This window comes from Cynocephalus volans, chromosome 14 (assembly GCF_027409185.1).
Source record: "Cynocephalus volans isolate mCynVol1 chromosome 14, mCynVol1.pri, whole genome shotgun sequence".
NCBI classification, from domain to species: domain Eukaryota; kingdom Metazoa; phylum Chordata; class Mammalia; order Dermoptera; family Cynocephalidae; genus Cynocephalus; species Cynocephalus volans.
In genome coordinates this window covers 83,589,745-83,608,721 of record NC_084473.1, presented here as the reverse complement: position 1 = coordinate 83,608,721, position 18,977 = coordinate 83,589,745, and the positions used below count along the sequence as shown (strand labels likewise).

At 36.7% G+C, this 18,977-nt stretch overlaps 1 protein-coding gene across 4 annotated transcripts in view; it reads left to right on the top strand.

Moving 5' to 3' along the window:
* Nucleotides 1–18,977, top strand: part of EIF2AK3 (eukaryotic translation initiation factor 2 alpha kinase 3) — a 72,363-nt gene that overhangs the window by 34,022 nt on the left and 19,364 nt on the right. For all 4 annotated transcript variants that reach the window (XM_063078047.1, XM_063078046.1, XM_063078050.1 and 1 more), the window contains 5 exons: nucleotides 582–704; nucleotides 2,042–2,262; nucleotides 4,234–4,346; nucleotides 8,805–8,927; nucleotides 18,275–18,424. In XM_063078047.1, coding sequence (XP_062934117.1) covers nucleotides 582–704; nucleotides 2,042–2,262; nucleotides 4,234–4,346; nucleotides 8,805–8,927; nucleotides 18,275–18,424 — 730 coding nt within the window. The remainder of the gene's footprint in view (nucleotides 1–581; nucleotides 705–2,041; nucleotides 2,263–4,233; nucleotides 4,347–8,804; nucleotides 8,928–18,274; nucleotides 18,425–18,977) is intronic.

The following is an 18,977-nucleotide window of genomic DNA, read 5'->3' as shown; positions in this document are numbered from 1 at the left end:
ATCCTGACTTTGTCCTAGTTTTGAACATTGCAGAAATATGAAGTATTGTAAACTTTATATTTTGCTGATAAACTGTGAAGGTATTTCAGATGTTCATAATGAATTTTAATTATTATTTAGAGCATTATTTCTTCCGAAGCAACAGTTACTTCTGAAGAAATAAATGTTAATAAAATAGTTCTCTTTGCATCTTAGAAAAACTTTTAACCATTCACTGACTATGACAAACTAATATTTAGCTCTTAATATATTAAGAATATTTAGGTAAAATTATCTGGTTATCACATCATATTCTTTGAGACACGTAAATGAATTGATTTCAAGTACTGGGCCACTACTTTTTTAATTGTCTTTCCATACCTTGGGTATGTTTTTTTTACTGCACATGTCACATCATATTTTAATTGCTTGTTTAACTCATCTTCTCTAGAAGACTGTGCTTTTCAAGAGAAAGAACTTCAGGCCATTGTTTGAACTACATGTTTGAACTGAGCTGTGGATGAATATCAGTTTATTCAATGAATGAGCACATGCATTTTCATCAAAGTTATGAAAGTTAAGATTTTATCATTTTCTTTTAGATTCTCCTTCCAGAACTCCTGTCTTGGTAGGGTCTGATGAATTTGACAAATGTCTTAGCAATGACAAATTTTCTCATGAAGAATACAGTAATGGTGCACTTTCAATCTTACAGTATCCGTATGGTAAGTGTGACTATGCCTGGATTGAAAGTACTGAGTTTTAAAATTTTTATTTATTAATTTAAAATTAATTTTGAATTCAAATGAAGGGAAGTTGATTGGAGTATAGAAAATAAAATATCTTGGGAGATAATATTATGAATGGTGGCTAAGTGTACATGCTCCAAAGTCAGGTTGCAAGGGTTTAAATCCCAGTTTTGCCACATACTAGGTTGGGCACACCTAACTTCCCTGTGTCTCTGTTTCCTTATCTGTAAAATGAGGATGGTAATTCTAATATCTATTCATTGAGTAGTTGTGAGGTCTAAATGAGATAATGCATGTAAAGTCTCAATTAGCACTGTGCGTGACACATAGTGTCAATAAACATTAGTTCTTGTTATCAGTTCTCATTTAATTATCAGCCTGTATGATATAAACTATATAATATCAGCCTGTATAATGAAGAAAACAGGTGTTTCATAGAGAGCTACATGAAAATGCTGAAAAGGGAGGTTATTTTAATTTTGTTCTCAAAGGATATTAGTGCAAAAGTCAAGAATTGGTGATATTTGGCATGAAGTACATTCCTGTGTGGTAAGTAGCAATTTTTTAAAGTTAGAATATATTCAGATGTGAAAGTCATTTCAACAGTTAGGTATTTTAAAAGTCCTCAAATCTTTATCAGAAAAAAATGTAGATTCCTCAGTTACCCTAGATGCTAGAACTACAAAATTATTATATATAAATCAATTAAAAAACAGAAGGCTCTAAAATAGAAACAGCAGCCTTTATGTGATATTGATCAAAAGGCAAGGAAAGAAAGAAAAAAGACAAGGTAAGGGAATTGTGTAGACTGCCCATACAATGTAAAACTAGAAGACAAAAAAAGAAAGGCTGTTTTCTGCAACAAACTCATTTTGACAGCCTGAAATGAATCAAAGAGCATGATGGGATATTTTCTTTTCAGCTTGTGAAGAATGATTAGTGATAAAAAATTTGGTATTTTATTGATACTAAGTGAAAGGAATGCTTAAAATATCTTGAAAGAAGATAATTCTTGTATTTAAAGTATTTAATTATTAATAACATAATGAATGGGATAGTTAAGGTTTTTTCCTTAGTCTTATAATTTAATATAAAGAAAATATAAGGTGCTTATGGAATAAAGGAAAATGTCTCTATTTAAGAAAAAAGAAAAAGGCAAATGAAGATGTTTGAAATGTGTGAAAGAACAGAAATGAAACATTAAAAAAAGGAATTAGCGCTATAAGTCATAGAAAAATAGATCATTTTTAACAATTAAAGATGGGCCTATTTTGGCTTATCTTAAAAAAACCTTTTAATGTTTCTTTTTGAAGATAATGGTTATTATCTACCATACTACAAGAGGGAAAGGAACAAACGGAGCACACAGATCACAGTCCGATTCCTTGACAACCCCAGTTACAACAAGAATATCCGCAAAAAAGATCCCGTTCTCCTCTTACACTGGTGGAAAGAAATAGTTGGGACGATTTTGTTTTGTATCATAGCAACAACTTTTATTGTGCGCAGACTTTTCCATCCTCATCCTCAAAGAGTAAGACATTTTTTAGAATATGATGTATTTCAAAGTGTTGGAAATATAGAAAACTTTTTGCATGTTTGTTGGGGGGAGATTAAATGTTGTAAGTTTTACCATGAAATCATTGTTGCTATACTCTCATTTCACTTCTCACCTCCCATTCACTCTCCTCAGTCCACTGCAGTCCGGCTTCCACCCCTACAGTTCCACTGAAGCTGCTCTTGCCAGTTTTCAGTGATCTTTTTGTTAAACATAATGTATGTTATCCAATTCTTATCTAACTGAACTTCTTCGTATTTGATGTAATTGAACACCTATTTTTGACCTTTCTTACCTGGCTCCCTTGACACCATGTTCTTCTGGTCTCCTTGGGTGTGATGTGGATGCATCAGGATCTCATTGTCCTTAGCCTCTCCCAGTAGCGTCTGTCTCCTCAGGCCCACTCTTCTCTGTTCATCCCACAAACTCTGGTGGGATGGTCTCCCCTACTTTTCCAGCTCCAATCATCATATATACTAATGGTTCCCAAGTTCATTTCTCTGAACCAGCTTTCTCATAGGTGCTCCAGGGTACCTCAAGTGAGTACTCATTTCCACCCCCATTCCCATCCCCAACCTGTTACTCTGGAATTTTTCTCTCTCAATAAAATGTACTGCCATACTCAGTCACCTAGGCCAGATATTTCTTCTCTCCCTCATCAGTGACCAACTTCTGTCAACTTCTTCTTCCTAAATATCTTTAAATCTGTTGTCTTCTCTACTTCCTAATTTCTGATTCCCTAGCACAAACACCATCATACCTCTCCCAGATCACTAAGATAGGCTTTAGTTGAGATAGGCTTTAGTTGGTCTCCATGCCCCTGGTCCTCTCTCTGTCTTCAATCTGTTCTTCACCCCCTAACTCTCTAGCTGCATTTCCTGGCTTAAAACCTTCAATAGCTGACTCCCTATTGTTAGGCTAGAATCCCGCCTTCTCAGAACAGGCAAGATTCTGAATGATTTGTACATTACCTGCTCGTTACACATTTTTCACCATTACCTTGATCCCTTCCTGTTTCCCCCAAGCTCAGCCACCATGCTGAACTTCTTTCAGTCCCTCCCCTTTATCATGCTCTCCCTAAGCCTGACGGAGCTCTACCTCCTCTGACCTTGCCTCTGAATCTTGTTCCCCTATCTCTCCTTTCCTCTATCTCTCATGTGATTAACTCATCTCATAGTTTGAAATTAGTTGCCATGTCCTCTGTGAAGTCTTCCTTAACCTTCTGGTTCTGAGTTACATTCCCTGCATGTGCCTTAGAACATCCTGTATTCCCCTTACTAAAGTATTTACTAAAATAGTTTATAGTTAAGTCCTAATTTCTTTCTATGCCACCAGTCTATATATTCTTAAGGACAAGAACCAGTCCTCATTGTTTACTGCCATTTCCCCAGCCCCTTATACAGCGCCCGGCACATAATTGGAGTTCAGTAAAGATTTGTTGAAAGAATAAATGACTAAGCAGATAAACCACAGTATCGCATTTGACTATAATAATTTTTAACATCCTCTGGAAAATCATTTAGGAGATGTAGATGCAGAGACATTGAAAATGAGATGTTGCCAAATTCAATTTTCAATTGTTGGAAGCATTTTTAAAGTATCTACAAAATTGGTTGGGAAGGAAATAACTCTAGTCTTGCCCAGAAGTCTACATGTGTACTTATGTTTGTACACTGTCATTTCTCTTCATATCTGCTTATGTATTGTACTGTACATATAACATGCCCACATTAAAAAGAAACAAAATCCTCTCAAAGAAAGGGGTGGCAATAGGAAGATAAACTTTTTTTTTTAATATAATAAAGGGATGCTGTATTTTGTGTTTATATAATGCTTTTATTTTTCTCAATACTATTTATTTTTCAATGTTATTTTATAACTTAAGATTGTTAACTAACTTCAGTTCAGCTTTGTACTGGTAGTGATTTTTTTTTTTCACCTTATCAGCAAAGGAAGGAGTCTGAAACTCAGTGTCAAACTGAAAATAAATATGATTCTATAAATGGTGATGCTAATGACAATAGCTGGAATGACATGAAAAACTCTGGATATATATCACGGTAAGAGTCTTATGAAATATAGATGTGTGTTATAGCTTCTGATGGCACCATTTGAATCAAAGAATGACTTCTAAACTAATATCTTGTTGAACTCTTTTAATTAATGTGTGAATATCTAGGTAAAGAAAGACTTAACCCTCAAGTAACCAAGTATAGTCTAAGGGGGATAAAAATAAAGTGTTACAAGAGTTTAGAATTTCAATCACCAAATTAAATTTTTACTTAGGAAAATTAGTTATTTAGTGTCTACACGTACTGGGATTGGCATTAATAATACCAAATAACAATTATTGTATTTATTAAAGTATAAGTCTCCATACATTTTTTAATCTTCAGTTATTTCAGTTTTATTCTGTCTGGAATAGAAAGTAGGATGATGGGAGAGAAAACACCAATAGAACAGATAATTTTTAAAAGCAGAAGAGGGAGATGGGTTAGCTAACAGAAGGCAGTTCAAATAATTTAAAAGTAAAATAAAAGTAGACAAGCTGTCAGCAATCTCTCAGGTATAAAATATCACCTTTGATGCTTTCCAGCATAGGAAATGGTGTGATGGTTCATTTTTCATATTACATGGATTTTAGTTACTTTTCCTTTATTTTCATAGCATACTTCTTATCACTTTAGTGATATGGAGACAGGAAAAGACATGGAACTTTACAACTTAATATCTAGGAAAATGATTTTATGACAGAAAAAACTGAAAATAATAGATTAATGTGTGGATTAGTTAGGGCTCTCCAGAGAAACAGAACCAACAGGAAATTAGATAGGAAGGAAGGAAGGGAGGGAGGGAGGAAGGAAGGAGGAAAGAAAGAAAGAGAGAGAGAGAGGAAGGAAGGAAGGAAAGGAGGGAGGGAGAAAGGAAGGAGGGAAAGAATTACATACACAAACACAGACACACATATAAAGAGGTTTATTATAAGGAATTGTCTTTAGAAATTTGGAGACTGAGAAGTCCCAAGATCTGCATTTGACAAGCTGGAGACCCCAGAGAGTTGATGGTGTAGTTCCAGTCCAAGTCCAAAGGCCTGAGAACCAGGGAAGCCAATAGTGCAAGTTCCAGTCTGAAAGCCAGTAGGCTCAAGATCCAAGAAGAGCTGATGTTTTAGTTCAAGTCTGAAGGCAGGAAAAGACCAATGTCCCAGCTCAAGACAGTCACACAGGAGGAGTTTTCCTTACAAGGGGGAGGCTCAACCTTTTTGTTCTATTCAGGCCTTCAACTGATTGGATTAGGGCCACCCACATAAGAGAGGGCAATCTGCTTTACTCAGTCTACTGATTCAAATGTTAATCTCATCCAGAAACACCCTCAAAGACACACTGTGAATAATTTTTAACCAAATGTCTGGACATTCTGTAGCCCAGTCAAGAAAGGGCTTTGTCAACTTGGCACCCACATGCATCTCCCTTTGTCATATGTGTCTCCCTTGGCACCCATATGCATCTCCCCCATATGCATCTCCTTAAACCATACTTCAGCTCCAGATAAAGACAATAAAAAGGTAATAGTTCTGCCTGACATGACGTAATTATGCTGCATACAATTGAAAACTCACTAACCTATTTCCAAGAAGAGGAGATAAAGTCCTTGAGTAATGTTACTCTTCTTAGTAGCCCATACTTTGAATACTATGACATAAAATTAGTAATACTTAAATACTAGGGTATAAAGTCAATACATCTTATGAGTTACTAGGTGGCAATCTTAACTTACAATTCAGTGGGATTGTTGTTCTGTCTACTGGTAAGAGCATTTCTGCCTCTGGAACTAAGATCTGTAATCCAGTAGAGTATAAGGTTGTGGGATAGGAAGCAAAAATTTTGCTAGTGGGTTACTAGGGGTAATGGTGAGTGGTGCCACTCCCATTTTTACCCCTTACTTCCTGGACCCATGAATCCTGGCTGTGAGAGAAACAGCACCTTATAGTGAATGCTCATTTAGAGCATATATGAACACAGCCTTCTGGAGAACCTTGCCCCAGCCCTGCAAGTATTGCCACCTAGCTGGCATAGTAACCTGGTCTTCAAAGGGCCAGTCTACCATCCTGTCAACAAGACATCTGCTTCAGGATGGTGGAGAAACAGGTAAAACCAGTGAATTTCATGAGCAAAACAAAATTTACTAGGTGACTAACAAATGGTAAGGGCTACTTTAATATCCTTGCTAATGAAGATGCAAGCTAATGTGTTAGTGGCTGTCAATACCAGCAGGCAATGAGAGAGAAGGAAAGAAGGGATCCAACAACTTCCGTGAGGAATTCACTACTGAAGCCATTCATTGTTTACTCAACATTTACTCTGGACAGTTGTGTGCAGCACAGTATTTCAGGCTTCAGGAGAAATGAAAAGACTGGGCCTATCCAGGAGAAGCTTAAAATCTGGGGAAAGATAATATGAGGTAAAACATAAATAGTAAGAAAAAAAGTCATGAACTAAGTGACTAATTCTGGTTGTGATGATTCAGGAGGGATCATAAATGAGGTCGCATTTGAATTGAATCTTAAATTGTGAGAGTTAGTGAGGTAGAAACAGGGATGGAGGTATGGGTATCATGAATAAAGATGCATTTGCAAGGCTGTTGTCAAGAGAATTAGAATACTGTACTCTAAAACTGAATTAGACTTAAATCAGTTTTTCTTTATTTGGCAGCACCACGCTCAGCCAGTGAGCGAACCGGCCATCCGTATATGGGATCCGAACCCGGGGCCTTGGTGTTATCAGCACCGCACTCTCCCGAGTGAGCCACGGGCCGGCCAAGTTTTTCTTTATTTGATATCACGAGTAGGACTATTGTTTTTAATTTAGGATTTCTATAATAATAGTAATTATAATACCTAATGTTTATTGGTGCCTACTTTCTCCTAGGCACTATTAAGAGCATGAACTCTGGATTCAGTCATGAACTCAAAACCTAGCTTTGTATTTTATCAGTTGGGACCTTAGACAAGATGATACTTATATTTATAGGGTCTGTAATCATATATAAGATGTTACTCTTTCTAGAAGATATATTCATTTTTATATGCATTTTTCTTAATAAAGAAAGATAATTCAATTGGCCCTGCAGGAGTAGGACATGAACTTTGTGGGCTTTTGCGTTTGGGGGGATAGATTTGTACTGAGGTACGTTGACTAGCTATTTTTAGGAATACAGATTATTCTTCATTCTCTGTGAAGGTAATTGGCCCATGGAGGTTTGGAATCTCTTGCTTCTCCTCTTTAACTCCATGCTCTAACCAGCTGAGGCAACTACTAAATTAATATGAGTGTGCAGTCATAAAGTAATAAACTTTCCCTTATAAGGGACACCAAAGATCATCTGATTTAACTCACCCATAAGGCTGAAATAATTTCTACAACAAGCATGCATGCATTTATTCAACAGATATTTGTTAATACCCAGGTTCTGGAAATACAAAGAGAAACAAAAATGCTTTTCTGCATTCATAACCCCCCACAACACAGTGGCCACGGGACAAGCAAGGTGCATACAAATCACTAAAATATTGAGATTTTCTAAATAGTTCCAAGTACTATGAGCAGAGTGCTTTGAGAACATTAAGACTGGGTCTAGGAAAGCTTTACAGAGGTGGTGAGATGAGCAGAATGAAGAAGGAATAGGTTTTCATTAAGTGCAAAGAAGAAAGCCGCCCCAGTCAAGCAAAAAACAGAAGCAAAAGCCCTGAAGTTATGAGACAGCGTAGTGAAAACTGATTGGAATGGACAGTGCATGTCAGTGAGGTCAGGCACTAAAGGGAGAAACAGGCTGCAGTGTGGAAGTCCAAGTGTAAGTGGCAGATGGTGGGTAGCTTCTGTCTGAATAGCTTCAGTGATGGACATGATGACTTGGAAGTCAATCCAGCTGATGTCAGCTTTCTGGAAAAGCTAGAAAGATTTCTGGCTAAAAAAAAAAGTTAAATAATAGTAGGATTGATTAATTTTCTTCCACAGAATTTACAGGCGATGACATAAGATTAAAATACATTTTTTAGTTGAGTACAAAATGCCATAGAAAGTTAAAGTGTAGAGAATTAAGAATAAGATATTTTAGTAGATGATGGAAAGTATCGAATAGGACAAATCAGTAATGTAATTGCTGTAAGAACAAGTAATTAACAAGCAATTCCGAATTAAAAGTTTCTTTTATTTCCCCTAGGAAATTTTTAAGAATTTGTTTGCTTCATTTATAAAAACAGAAAAACTAAGAATGCTATTAGTAAAATTCAAACTATATTAAAATAAGTTCTATGAGTTAACTGAGTTGAACTTATTTTTAGGGCCGGCCCATGGCTCACTTGGGAGAGCGTGGTGCTGACAACACCAAGTCAAGGGTTAAGATCCCCTTACCTGGTCATCTTTTATTTTAAAAAAAAAAAAAAGATTGAACTGATTTTTAACTTAACACAAAATTTTAAACTATTGCAAACTTTTTAAAAATTTACTTTTTTTTTAAAGGTATTTAACAGATTTTGAACCAGTTCAGTGCATGGGTCGTGGTGGCTTTGGAGTTGTCTTTGAAGCTAAAAACAAAGTAGATGATTGCAATTATGCTATCAAGAGGATCCGTCTCCCCAATAGGTAATTGGTGATAATTTTAGTAAACTTGGAATCAGCACTACTGTATCTTACCTATTTTCTGAACTTCTGATTCTTAAGTTCTAAGTGCTTCCAGGTAATCAGCTGTCTAAGTGTTGTGATCTATATAGATTGCTTTGTATATACTTAAAAAACATGCCCTTGTTTTTGATTCTTAACAACTCAGGAGTTTTCCATAGTTACATATAATAATTATAGACTTTAATAAATCACAGCATTTAAAAAAATATGTACTTATTGTGATAAATAAGGAAAAGTATTAAAATAAAAACCATTTGTATTATATTCTGTCTAACCAGTAATAACCACTCTTAATTAACACTTTAAAGTATTTTTTTTTGATTTGTATTTCTAGTCATAAATTTACCTAATTGGTAGCACAGTTATCAATACTGTACAGTTTTGTCTGTTGCTTCCTTCATCGTATTCTCAGCATTTTCCATGTCATTGAGTTTACTAAATCATTAAAACATCTGAGTCACTTCACTGCAGGCCTGCCTAGCAGCCCTGTCCACCACCCAACGCAGCTGGACAGGTCACTTCACTGCAAGCATCCATAGCTGCTCCACCCACCACCCAGAAGCAACTGGATGGGTCACTTCACTGCAGGCCTGCCTAGTGGCCCCACCCACCACACACAAAGCAGCTAGAGGGTTCCCCTCACTGCAGCCCCACCTGCTGGTTTCCATTGCTTCCTGAGAAGTAGCTCAGGAGCTCCGACCTTGGCAGTTCAGCTCTTGAACCGCAAAGGAAAGCACAACCTTGTGGCCACCACCATCACCACTGCCAAGCCCCAGAGCACTGTTGCTATCACTGCCCCTCTCCCTGCACAGCAGTCCATCCCACTCCCTGCCAATGCCCAGCCCTGGTCCTACCAGCTCCACCACACCCAGATTCAGGTGTTTCTACATTTTTACCAGGCAGTGGGGAAAAGGAAGGAGGGAGAAGCAAGGACCCAGGAGAAGCCTCTGCCTGAAGGAAAGAGGAAAGAGAAACCCCACCCAGAGTCATCCATTTTAGCTAAGGAGCTTCAGTACACACCAGTGTACCTATTAAGGTCATGGGACACTAGCCAGGGTAACAGCAGGACTGCCCAGGATCACCAACCTCAGCCAAGGAGAGACAGGGCACCCAGGCACTTCTACCAAGAACTCAGGATCTCACCCATAACTTCAATAACCCAACACAGTGTCATTCCCTTCAAAAAGGAACCACTGAGTGCCCCAGTGCCTAGGCCACAGAGGCACTCACAGACAACTCCAGTGTTAAATACAGTTGAAGTAACCAACCACATGGAGTCTACACTACTGCATCTACCCAGGATCAAAACTAAAACACCATACCCAACGATCGATATAAAACACATTTGCATGAAGGAGTCTTTCCTTAAAAGTCACTCCAGAGTAACAGAAGAAGCAAATGCTCCACCAGATTCCCCACACTTCAACACAGGGACTCTAGAAATACAAAAAAAGAAGAAGAAGAAGAAGAAGAAGAAGAAGAAAAAGAAAAGGTGACACCCTCAAAGGAATACAGTAATTCTCTATTACCAGATCCCAAACAGCAGAAAAACTTTGAAATGTCTGAAAAGGAATTCATGGCAACAACATTAAGGAAACTCAGTGAGGTACAAGAAGACTCAGACAACACAATGAAAAGAGAAAAACAATCCAGGATCTGAAAGAGGAATCATAAAAGAGATAGATACCCTAAAAAAGAATGTAGCAGAAATCCTGGAACTGAAGGAGTCATTCAGTGAAAAAAAATAAAACCAAGAGCTTAAGCAGCAAGCTAGAGAAAGTGGAAGAAAGAATTTTTGATCTTAAAGACAGTCTTTTTGAAAGAACTCAGGCAAACAAAAAAAAAAAGAAAAAAGAATTTTAAAAAACAGAGAAAATCTACAAGAGGTATCAAACAACCTTAAGCATACAAACACCCAAATTATGGGTGTTCCAGAATAGGAGGAGAATGGAAAAGGCATTGAAAACCTATTCAACTAAATAACAGCACAAAACTTGCCAGGTATTTTGAGAGACACAGACCTCCAGATCCAAAAGGCTCAAAGTGGCAGAGACAGGTCCTGCTCTGCATGGTAGTGATGGCTGGCCGGGGTCTCCAGGGTCGGGGAAGGGGGTATGGTGGCTCAGCCTGCGCAGGGCTGAGCTGCATGGACAGGCGGTGAGCAGGGCACTATCATGGAGTGGCGATGGCGACAGCTCCTGCTTACATCTCCCTGGCAGCCTCTGCTCCTCAGTGCCAGCCACTTGGCAGGAGCGGGGGGCTGGGGCGCTGCAGCCCTGGACTCAGCACAGTGGCTCTTGGGGAAGGAGGAAACCATCATCCTGCATGATAGGTTGACCCAGGTCATGACCTGGCTGAGCTACCCAGCAAGATTCTCAGAGCCACGGAGGCCATGACCCCAACCTGGACAAACCTCTCAAGGATCTCCTGAACCAAACTGAAGAAGAAATTTATAAAGCTCTAAACAGAAAAATGGATTAGGAGAATACTTTAGAACAAGACTTTATTTGGCTCTCTCAGTTTCAACAACAATGTAATAATACCCTTATACATTGTTCAACTGGAGAATGGGAATGGTTTTCACATAGTATTGAAAAGTAATGGACAATTTTATCACCCACTGTTTTCTACAGAGCTGTTACACATAGGGCACATCTGCTCTTACATAGGGCTCAATGATTCTTCAAAGAAAAGGAAAGAGAAATGAATTCTGGATACTTTCCCCTGCAAGTCCAGCATCTGGTTGTTTAAAAACACATCTTGCATAAAATTTTAAAATATTTAAATAAAAGTAAATTTTTTTTAAAAAGGTTCAATAATTCCCAAACAGATTGAGTCTAAAAAGATCCTTTCTGAGACACACTGTAGTCAGATTGTCAAAAGTCAAAGATAAGAATCCTAAAACAAGAATGAGAAAAGCATCAAGTCACCTATAAAAGAGTCCCCATCAGACTAACAGCAGATTCTCAGCAGAAAACTTACAGTCCAGAAGAGAATGGGATGACATATTCAAAGTGCTAAAAGAACAAAACCGCCAGCCAAGAATACAATACCCACCAAAGCTGTCCTAGTGTATTTCCCACACAAATAAAAACTGTGTGAGTTCACCACCACATGACCGGCCTTACAAGAAATCCTCAACATCTGGAATCCAGAAAACGATAGTTACCACCATGAATACACAAGAAAGAATAAAACCCACTAATAGAGCAAATATGCAAATGAGAAAGAAAGAAACTATATCTTCCCACTACAGACAAAACAAAACAAAACACTGAAGACAAATAATGAAAGGGAAAGGAACAAAAGACATATAAAACAACCATAAGGAGGAAAAAAATAATAATAATTAAATCCTAGGAGTAAGACAATACCTCTCTATAATAACCCTAAATGGATTGAATTCCTCACTCAGAAGACATAGACTGCCTGAATGGATTAAAAAACTAGACCCAATTATGTTCTGCCTAAAAGAAACTCACCTCACCTGTAAAGATTCACACAGACTAAAAGCAAAGGAATGAAAAAAGATATAGCATGAAAATGGAAACTGAGAACAAGCAGGAGTAGCTATTCTTATATTAAATAAAATAGACTTTAAGCCAAAAACTATAAAAAGAGACAAAGAAGGCCATCACATAATGATAAAGGGATGTATCCAGCAAGAGGATATAACAGTCATAAATATATGTACACCAAACATCAGAGCACCCAGATGCATAAAGCAAAAACTACTAGACTTAAGCAGAGAGATAGACCCCAATATAATAATAGTTGGGGGCCTCAGCACCCCTATCTCAACACTGGACAGATCATCTGGGCAACAAATCAACAGAGAAACATAGGATTGAAGCTAACTTTAGACCAATTGGACTTGGCAGACACCTATAGAATAATTCATGCAGCAACTATGGAATATACATTCTGCTCATGAGCATATGGAACATTCTCCAGGATAGACTACATTATGTCACAAATCAAGTCTCAACAAATTTTAAAAAAACAAAATCATTTCAAGTATCTTTTCAGACCACAACAAATTAAAACTAGAAATTAGTAACAAATGAAACTTTAGAAACTACTAAAATATGTAGAATTAAACAACATGCTCTTCAATGGCCTATGGGTCAAAGAAGAAATTAAACAGAAAATCAAAAACTTTCTTGAAACTAATGAAAATAAAGACACATCATACCAATACCTATGCGATATTGCAAAAGCAGTACAAAGACAGAAGTTTATTGCAATAAATGCTTACATCAAAAGAACAGAAAGACTTCAAATAATAAACTAGCATTATACTTCAAAGAACTAGAAAAACAAGAATGACCCAACCACAAAATAAGTAAATGGAAAGAAACAATTAAGATCAGAGCAGAACTAAATGAAATATAGACCAAAAAAAGATACAAAAGATCAGTGACTCAAAAAGTTCGCTTTTTGAGAAGATAAGCAAAATAAATAACCATCATCCCAACTAATTAAAAAAAGAAGAGAGAAGACCCAAATAACAAAAATCAGAAATGAAAAAGGAGACATTACGACTGATACCACAGAAATACAAAGAAACATTAGAGACTGTTATGAACAACTATACAGAAACAAATTTATAACCTGGAAAAAAGGAATAAATTTCAGGACATATACAATCTACCAAGACTGAACCAAGAAGAAATAGAAAAACTGAACAGACCAGTAACAAACAATGAGATTGAACCAGTAATCAGCAGTTTCCCAACAAAGGAAGGCACAGAACCATATGGCTTCACTGCTGAATTCTACCACACCTTTAAAGAAGGATTAATACCAAATCCTTTTCAAGCTATTCCAAAAAATTAAAACGGAGGCCATTCTCCCAAACTCATTTTTTGAGGCCAGTATTACCCTGATACCAAAATCGGACAAAGACACAACAAAAAAAGAAAACTGCAGGCCAATATCCTTGATGAATATAGATGCAAAAATCCTCAACAGAATATTGGCAAACAGAATGCAACAGCACATCAAAAAGATTATACACCATGTTCAAGTGGGATTCATCCCAGGGGTGCAGGGATGGTTCAGCATATGCAAATCAATAAGTATGATATACCACATCAACAAAATAAAGATGAAAAATCAAATGATTATCTCAATAGACACAGAAAAAGCATTTTACAAAATTCAACATCTCTTCCTGATAAAGACTCTCAGCAAATTAGGTATAGAAGGAAAGTATTCCAACACAATAAAAGCCACATTCAACAAATCCACTGCCAACATCATCCTGAATGGGGAAAAGCCAAAAGCTTTTCCTTTTAGAACAAGAACAAGACAAGGATGCCCACTCTCACCACTCCTATCTAACATAGTATTGGAAGTGTTATCAAGAGCAATCAGGCAAAAGAAAGAAATAAAGGGCATCTAAATAGGAAAAAACAAAGTTAAACTGTCCCTGTTTGCAGATGACATGATCATGTACATGGGTAAGCCTAAAGACTCTCTACCAAAAAACTCTTAGAGCTGATAAACAAATTCAGTAAAGTTGCAGGATACAAAATCAATGTACAAAAATCAGTAGTGTTTTTATACTCCAGTAACAAACTAGCAGAAAAAGAAATCAAGAAAGCAAGACCATTTACAGTAGTCACCAAAAAAATAAAATACCTAGGAATAAATTTAACCAAGGAGGTGAAAGATCTCTGTAATGAGAACTACACATCACTGCTGAAAGAAATTAAAGAGGACACAAAGAGATGGAAGGACAGTCCATGCTCTTGGACTGGAAGAATTAACGTGAAAATGTCCATACTACCCAAAGTGATCTACAGATTCAATGTGATCCCCATCCAAATGCCAATGACATTTTTCACAGAAATACAAAAAAAAAAAAAAAAAAAAAAAAAAAATCCTAACATTCATATGGAACAGCAAAAGTCCTCAAATAGACAAAGTAATCCTGAGGAAAAAAATAAAGCCAGAGGCACAACACTACCCAACTTCAAATTATATTACAAGGCTATGGTAACCAAAACAGTATCGTACTGGCATAAAAACAGACACATAAACCAATGAAACAGAATAGAGAATCCAGAAATCAATTCATGCACTTACAACCAACTGATCTTTGACCATGTTACCAGGAGCATACATTGGAGAAAGGACAGCCTCTTCAGTAAATGGTGCTGGGAAAACTGGGCATTCATGTGCAGAATAATGAAACTATTCCTGTATCTCTTGCCCTATACCAAAATCAACTCAAAATGGACTAAAGACTTAAACATAAAACCTGAACCTATAAAATTCATAGGAGAAAATGTAGGGGGAACACTTTAGGATGGAGGATTGGGCAAAGACTTTATGAGTAAGACCCCAAAAACACAAGCAACAAAAGAAAAAATAAACAAATACGATAATATCACACCAAAAAGCTTCTGCACAGCAAAGGAAACAATCAAAAGAGTGAAAAGGTAATCTACAGAATTGGAGAACATGTTTATGAACTATACATCCAACAAGGGGCTAATATGCAGAATATAAAGGAACTCAACAGTAAAAATAATAATTCAATTAAAAAATGGGCAAAGGAGCTGAATAAATATTTCTCAAAGAAAGACATACAAATGGCCAACAGGTGTATAAAAAAATGCTCAGCATCACTAATCATCAAGGAAATGCAAATCAAAACCACATTTAGATAGCATCTCACCCCAGTTAGACTGGCTGTTATCGAAAAGACAGAGAATAACAAATGTTGGTGAGGATGTAGAGAAAGGGGAAACCATCTGCACTGTTGGTGGGTAAATTAGTTCAGCCACTGTGAAAAACCGTATAGAGGTTTCTCAAACAACTACAGATAGTACTGGTGTACTATATAGCAATCCCACTAACTGGGTGTATGCCCAAAAGAATGGAAATCATTATCTTGAAGGGATACATGCACTCCCGTGTTTATCGCAGCTCTATTTTCAATAGCCAAGATATGGAACCAACCTAAATGTCCATTGATGGATGACTTGATAAAGAAAATGTGGTATATATACACAATGTAATACTACTCATCCATAAGAAAGAATGAAATTTTGCCATTTGCAGCAATTTGGATGAGCTTGGAGAAAATTATGTTAAGTGAAATAAGCTAAGCACAGAAAGAGAAACACCTCATGTCCTCACTCATAAGTGGGAGCTAAAAAACAAATAAGAAAGGAGGGAAAGAAGGAAGGGAAGAAGGGAGAGAAGGAGGAAGAAAGGAAGGAAGACAACAATCTCTATATCAGGTTGAACTTTGAGAAGGAGAGAATAGAACTGTGGTTACTAGAGGTGGGAAACAGGGAGGGGGAGGGGGTTGGTGAGACATTGGTTAATGGACACAAAGAATAAGTATGTTTTGTAATGATGAATATGCTAGTTATCCTGATTTGATCTCACATATTGTACACATGTATTCATATTCAACTCTGTACCCCACAAATATGTATAATTAATTATGTTTCAATTTAAAAAAATACTACATTAAAAGTATTTTATGACTTGGTAATAGTCCATTTAAATATATGTGCCAGGTTTTGTTTAACCATTTCTTATTGTTAAACAATTTGGTTTCTGATTTGTTGCAATAAAAAATAACTTTGCGATTAAAAGAAAAACACTTTGTAGTTTTCCTCTTCTATGTAAGTTTTTGACCACATTTGTTTCCTTGGGATAGATTCCTAGAAGTAGAATTTCTGGCTCAGAACAGTGTGTTGCTTACAATGATGGGCTTTCAGCAATACACTTTCCTTTCCATCTATGTAGAAGGCACTTGTTGATTCTTGATTAAATGTGCACTAATTGCTGTGCTGTCCTCATATCTGGCAGTTACATTTTTTTTCGACAGATAAGGAATAGAAATTTGATGGCTTGGGTTGTGTGGGACTAGTTCTTTTATTTTGGTAAACACCCCTTGACTAGTTTAAATATTCATATATGCCAGGCACCACATAGGCTATAATATAAAATTAAGCAAAGTTTATACTCAGATAATTACAATGCAAGAAAAAGTGTCACCTGTGCTTTATCTTAATAAATAGCTTCTCATGAAGAAGGAGCAGAGGTAGCAAAAAGGCAGTCAAGGAAGTCAAGCTTTATGGAGTTCACAACACTTACCCTGGGTGTTCAAGAGTATCCTTTCTCTCAGTAGACAGACATGTAGGGGAGGGACGGCCACATACACAAAATGGCCTGAGCAAAGGCTCTCAGCAAATGCTCAGAGGTGGTGCAGAGAATGGTGAGTGTTCTGGAATGGATGGAGCAATGGGTAAGAATAGGGGAGTGTGAAAGAGAGGATAGAAAAGATAGGCTGTAACACCTTAAGTGCCAAGCAAAGGAGTTTAGATTTTATTCTGTGGACAGTTGGATCTTTGAGTACAAAAGTGACGTGATCAAAGTGGAAGTGACTCTGGCAGCAATGTGTATGTAGATGGCTGATGGGAGGAAAGGACAGAAGACAGAAATGTTTGTGAGAAGGTGTTTTTGCAGCATTTCAGATCTAAGATAAGGAGAGAGCATAAGGAATTGAAAAGGAGGAGCTGATAGGATTTGGTAATTGAATGTGGGGACCTAGAAGTTAGAGAATTAAAAAATATACCAGGATTCTTGAATTGGGAGAGTGGGGAATATTAACAACAACAACAAAGCTAGAGGGAAAAATTGGAGTAGGTGACATTCTCCTGGGAAGGGAAGAGGATATCGTTTGTATTTATGTATGTCGTTTAAGGTGATGTTGCGATCCCTAGAAATGTGAAATGAAATCCATCAGAAAAGCTGTAAAAGCAGAAGATAAAATCCATATGCTTTTCTAGTTAAACTTCCTTACCTGTGATATTTAGTTGAGGCTTCTACAAACAATATGCTAATACAAGCTTTTTGGGTTGTGATTTGTACCTTATTGGGGAGGTCTTTCTCAATCCTCCTGAGCTGGGAGACTAAGTGCTCTTTTCTGAATACCTCACTCACATCTATTCTCCTTCTATCGACTAACAGATATTAAGCGATAATCTTTAAGAGTCTGTAGTGATTCATTTTTAGTCAAAGAAAGCTTTTATTTCCGTAAGGCAATAGATGTGCTTGTAGCATTTATTTCCAGAAGGAAAAAAAAAAAATTAAAATACATGTTTTTTTTTAATGCAGGACTTATATGGCTTTTTAGAATTATATCCTAGGCTAACTCATCTGTTTCTAATTTTAGATTCAAGGGAGAATTCTGTTTTATTATTTTTCTGTTTCACTATTGGATATGAATACTTCTTCAGGTATGAACAACTTTTATCATGTTATTTTCTCAATTTCAGGGAATTGGCCCGGGAAAAGGTTATGCGAGAAGTTAAAGCCTTAGCCAAGCTTGAACATCCAGGAATTGTTAGATATTTCAATGCCTGGCTGGAAGCACCACCAGAGAAGTGGCAAGAAAAGATGGATGAAATTTGGCTCAAAGATGAAAGGTAACTTTGTTAGACATAGACTTAAAATCTAATATTTTTTTTTAGGCTAGGTTTTTGTTTATATGAGCACTATATCATTTCTATAATCTTAGGGATTTTTTTTTTAAAGAAAAATAACAGCAGAGTTCTGTTCTGTGTCATGTTTTAGAAAGCTCTCTAGGCACTTGTTAAGTGAAATTTTGATTTAGTTGAGACTAAATTAGCCTAAATTTGATTCAGTTGAGACTAAAAATTTTTTTAAACTAATAGTTGATAGGGCTCTGTGAATTGTAAATTGAGGGATTTACAGTAGCTTTTTTCTGTATGAGGTATTGTCTGCTTCTATTTGTCTCCATCCTTTTTTAAAAATTTTTTATTTAGTTTTTCTCTTGAAGTTAACAATTTATAAGTTCTTCTTAAGTAGTTTTTAAGTATTTGCAGTTCAAAATACATAAAGTTAGGTAGTCTGAAGACATTTCCCATATTAACTAGGGTGTGCTATAGGAAGGAAGGCCCTTCAAACACTGCTAAAGGAGGACAAAGAGGAAGCACGTGCAGAGATACTACCAGACAA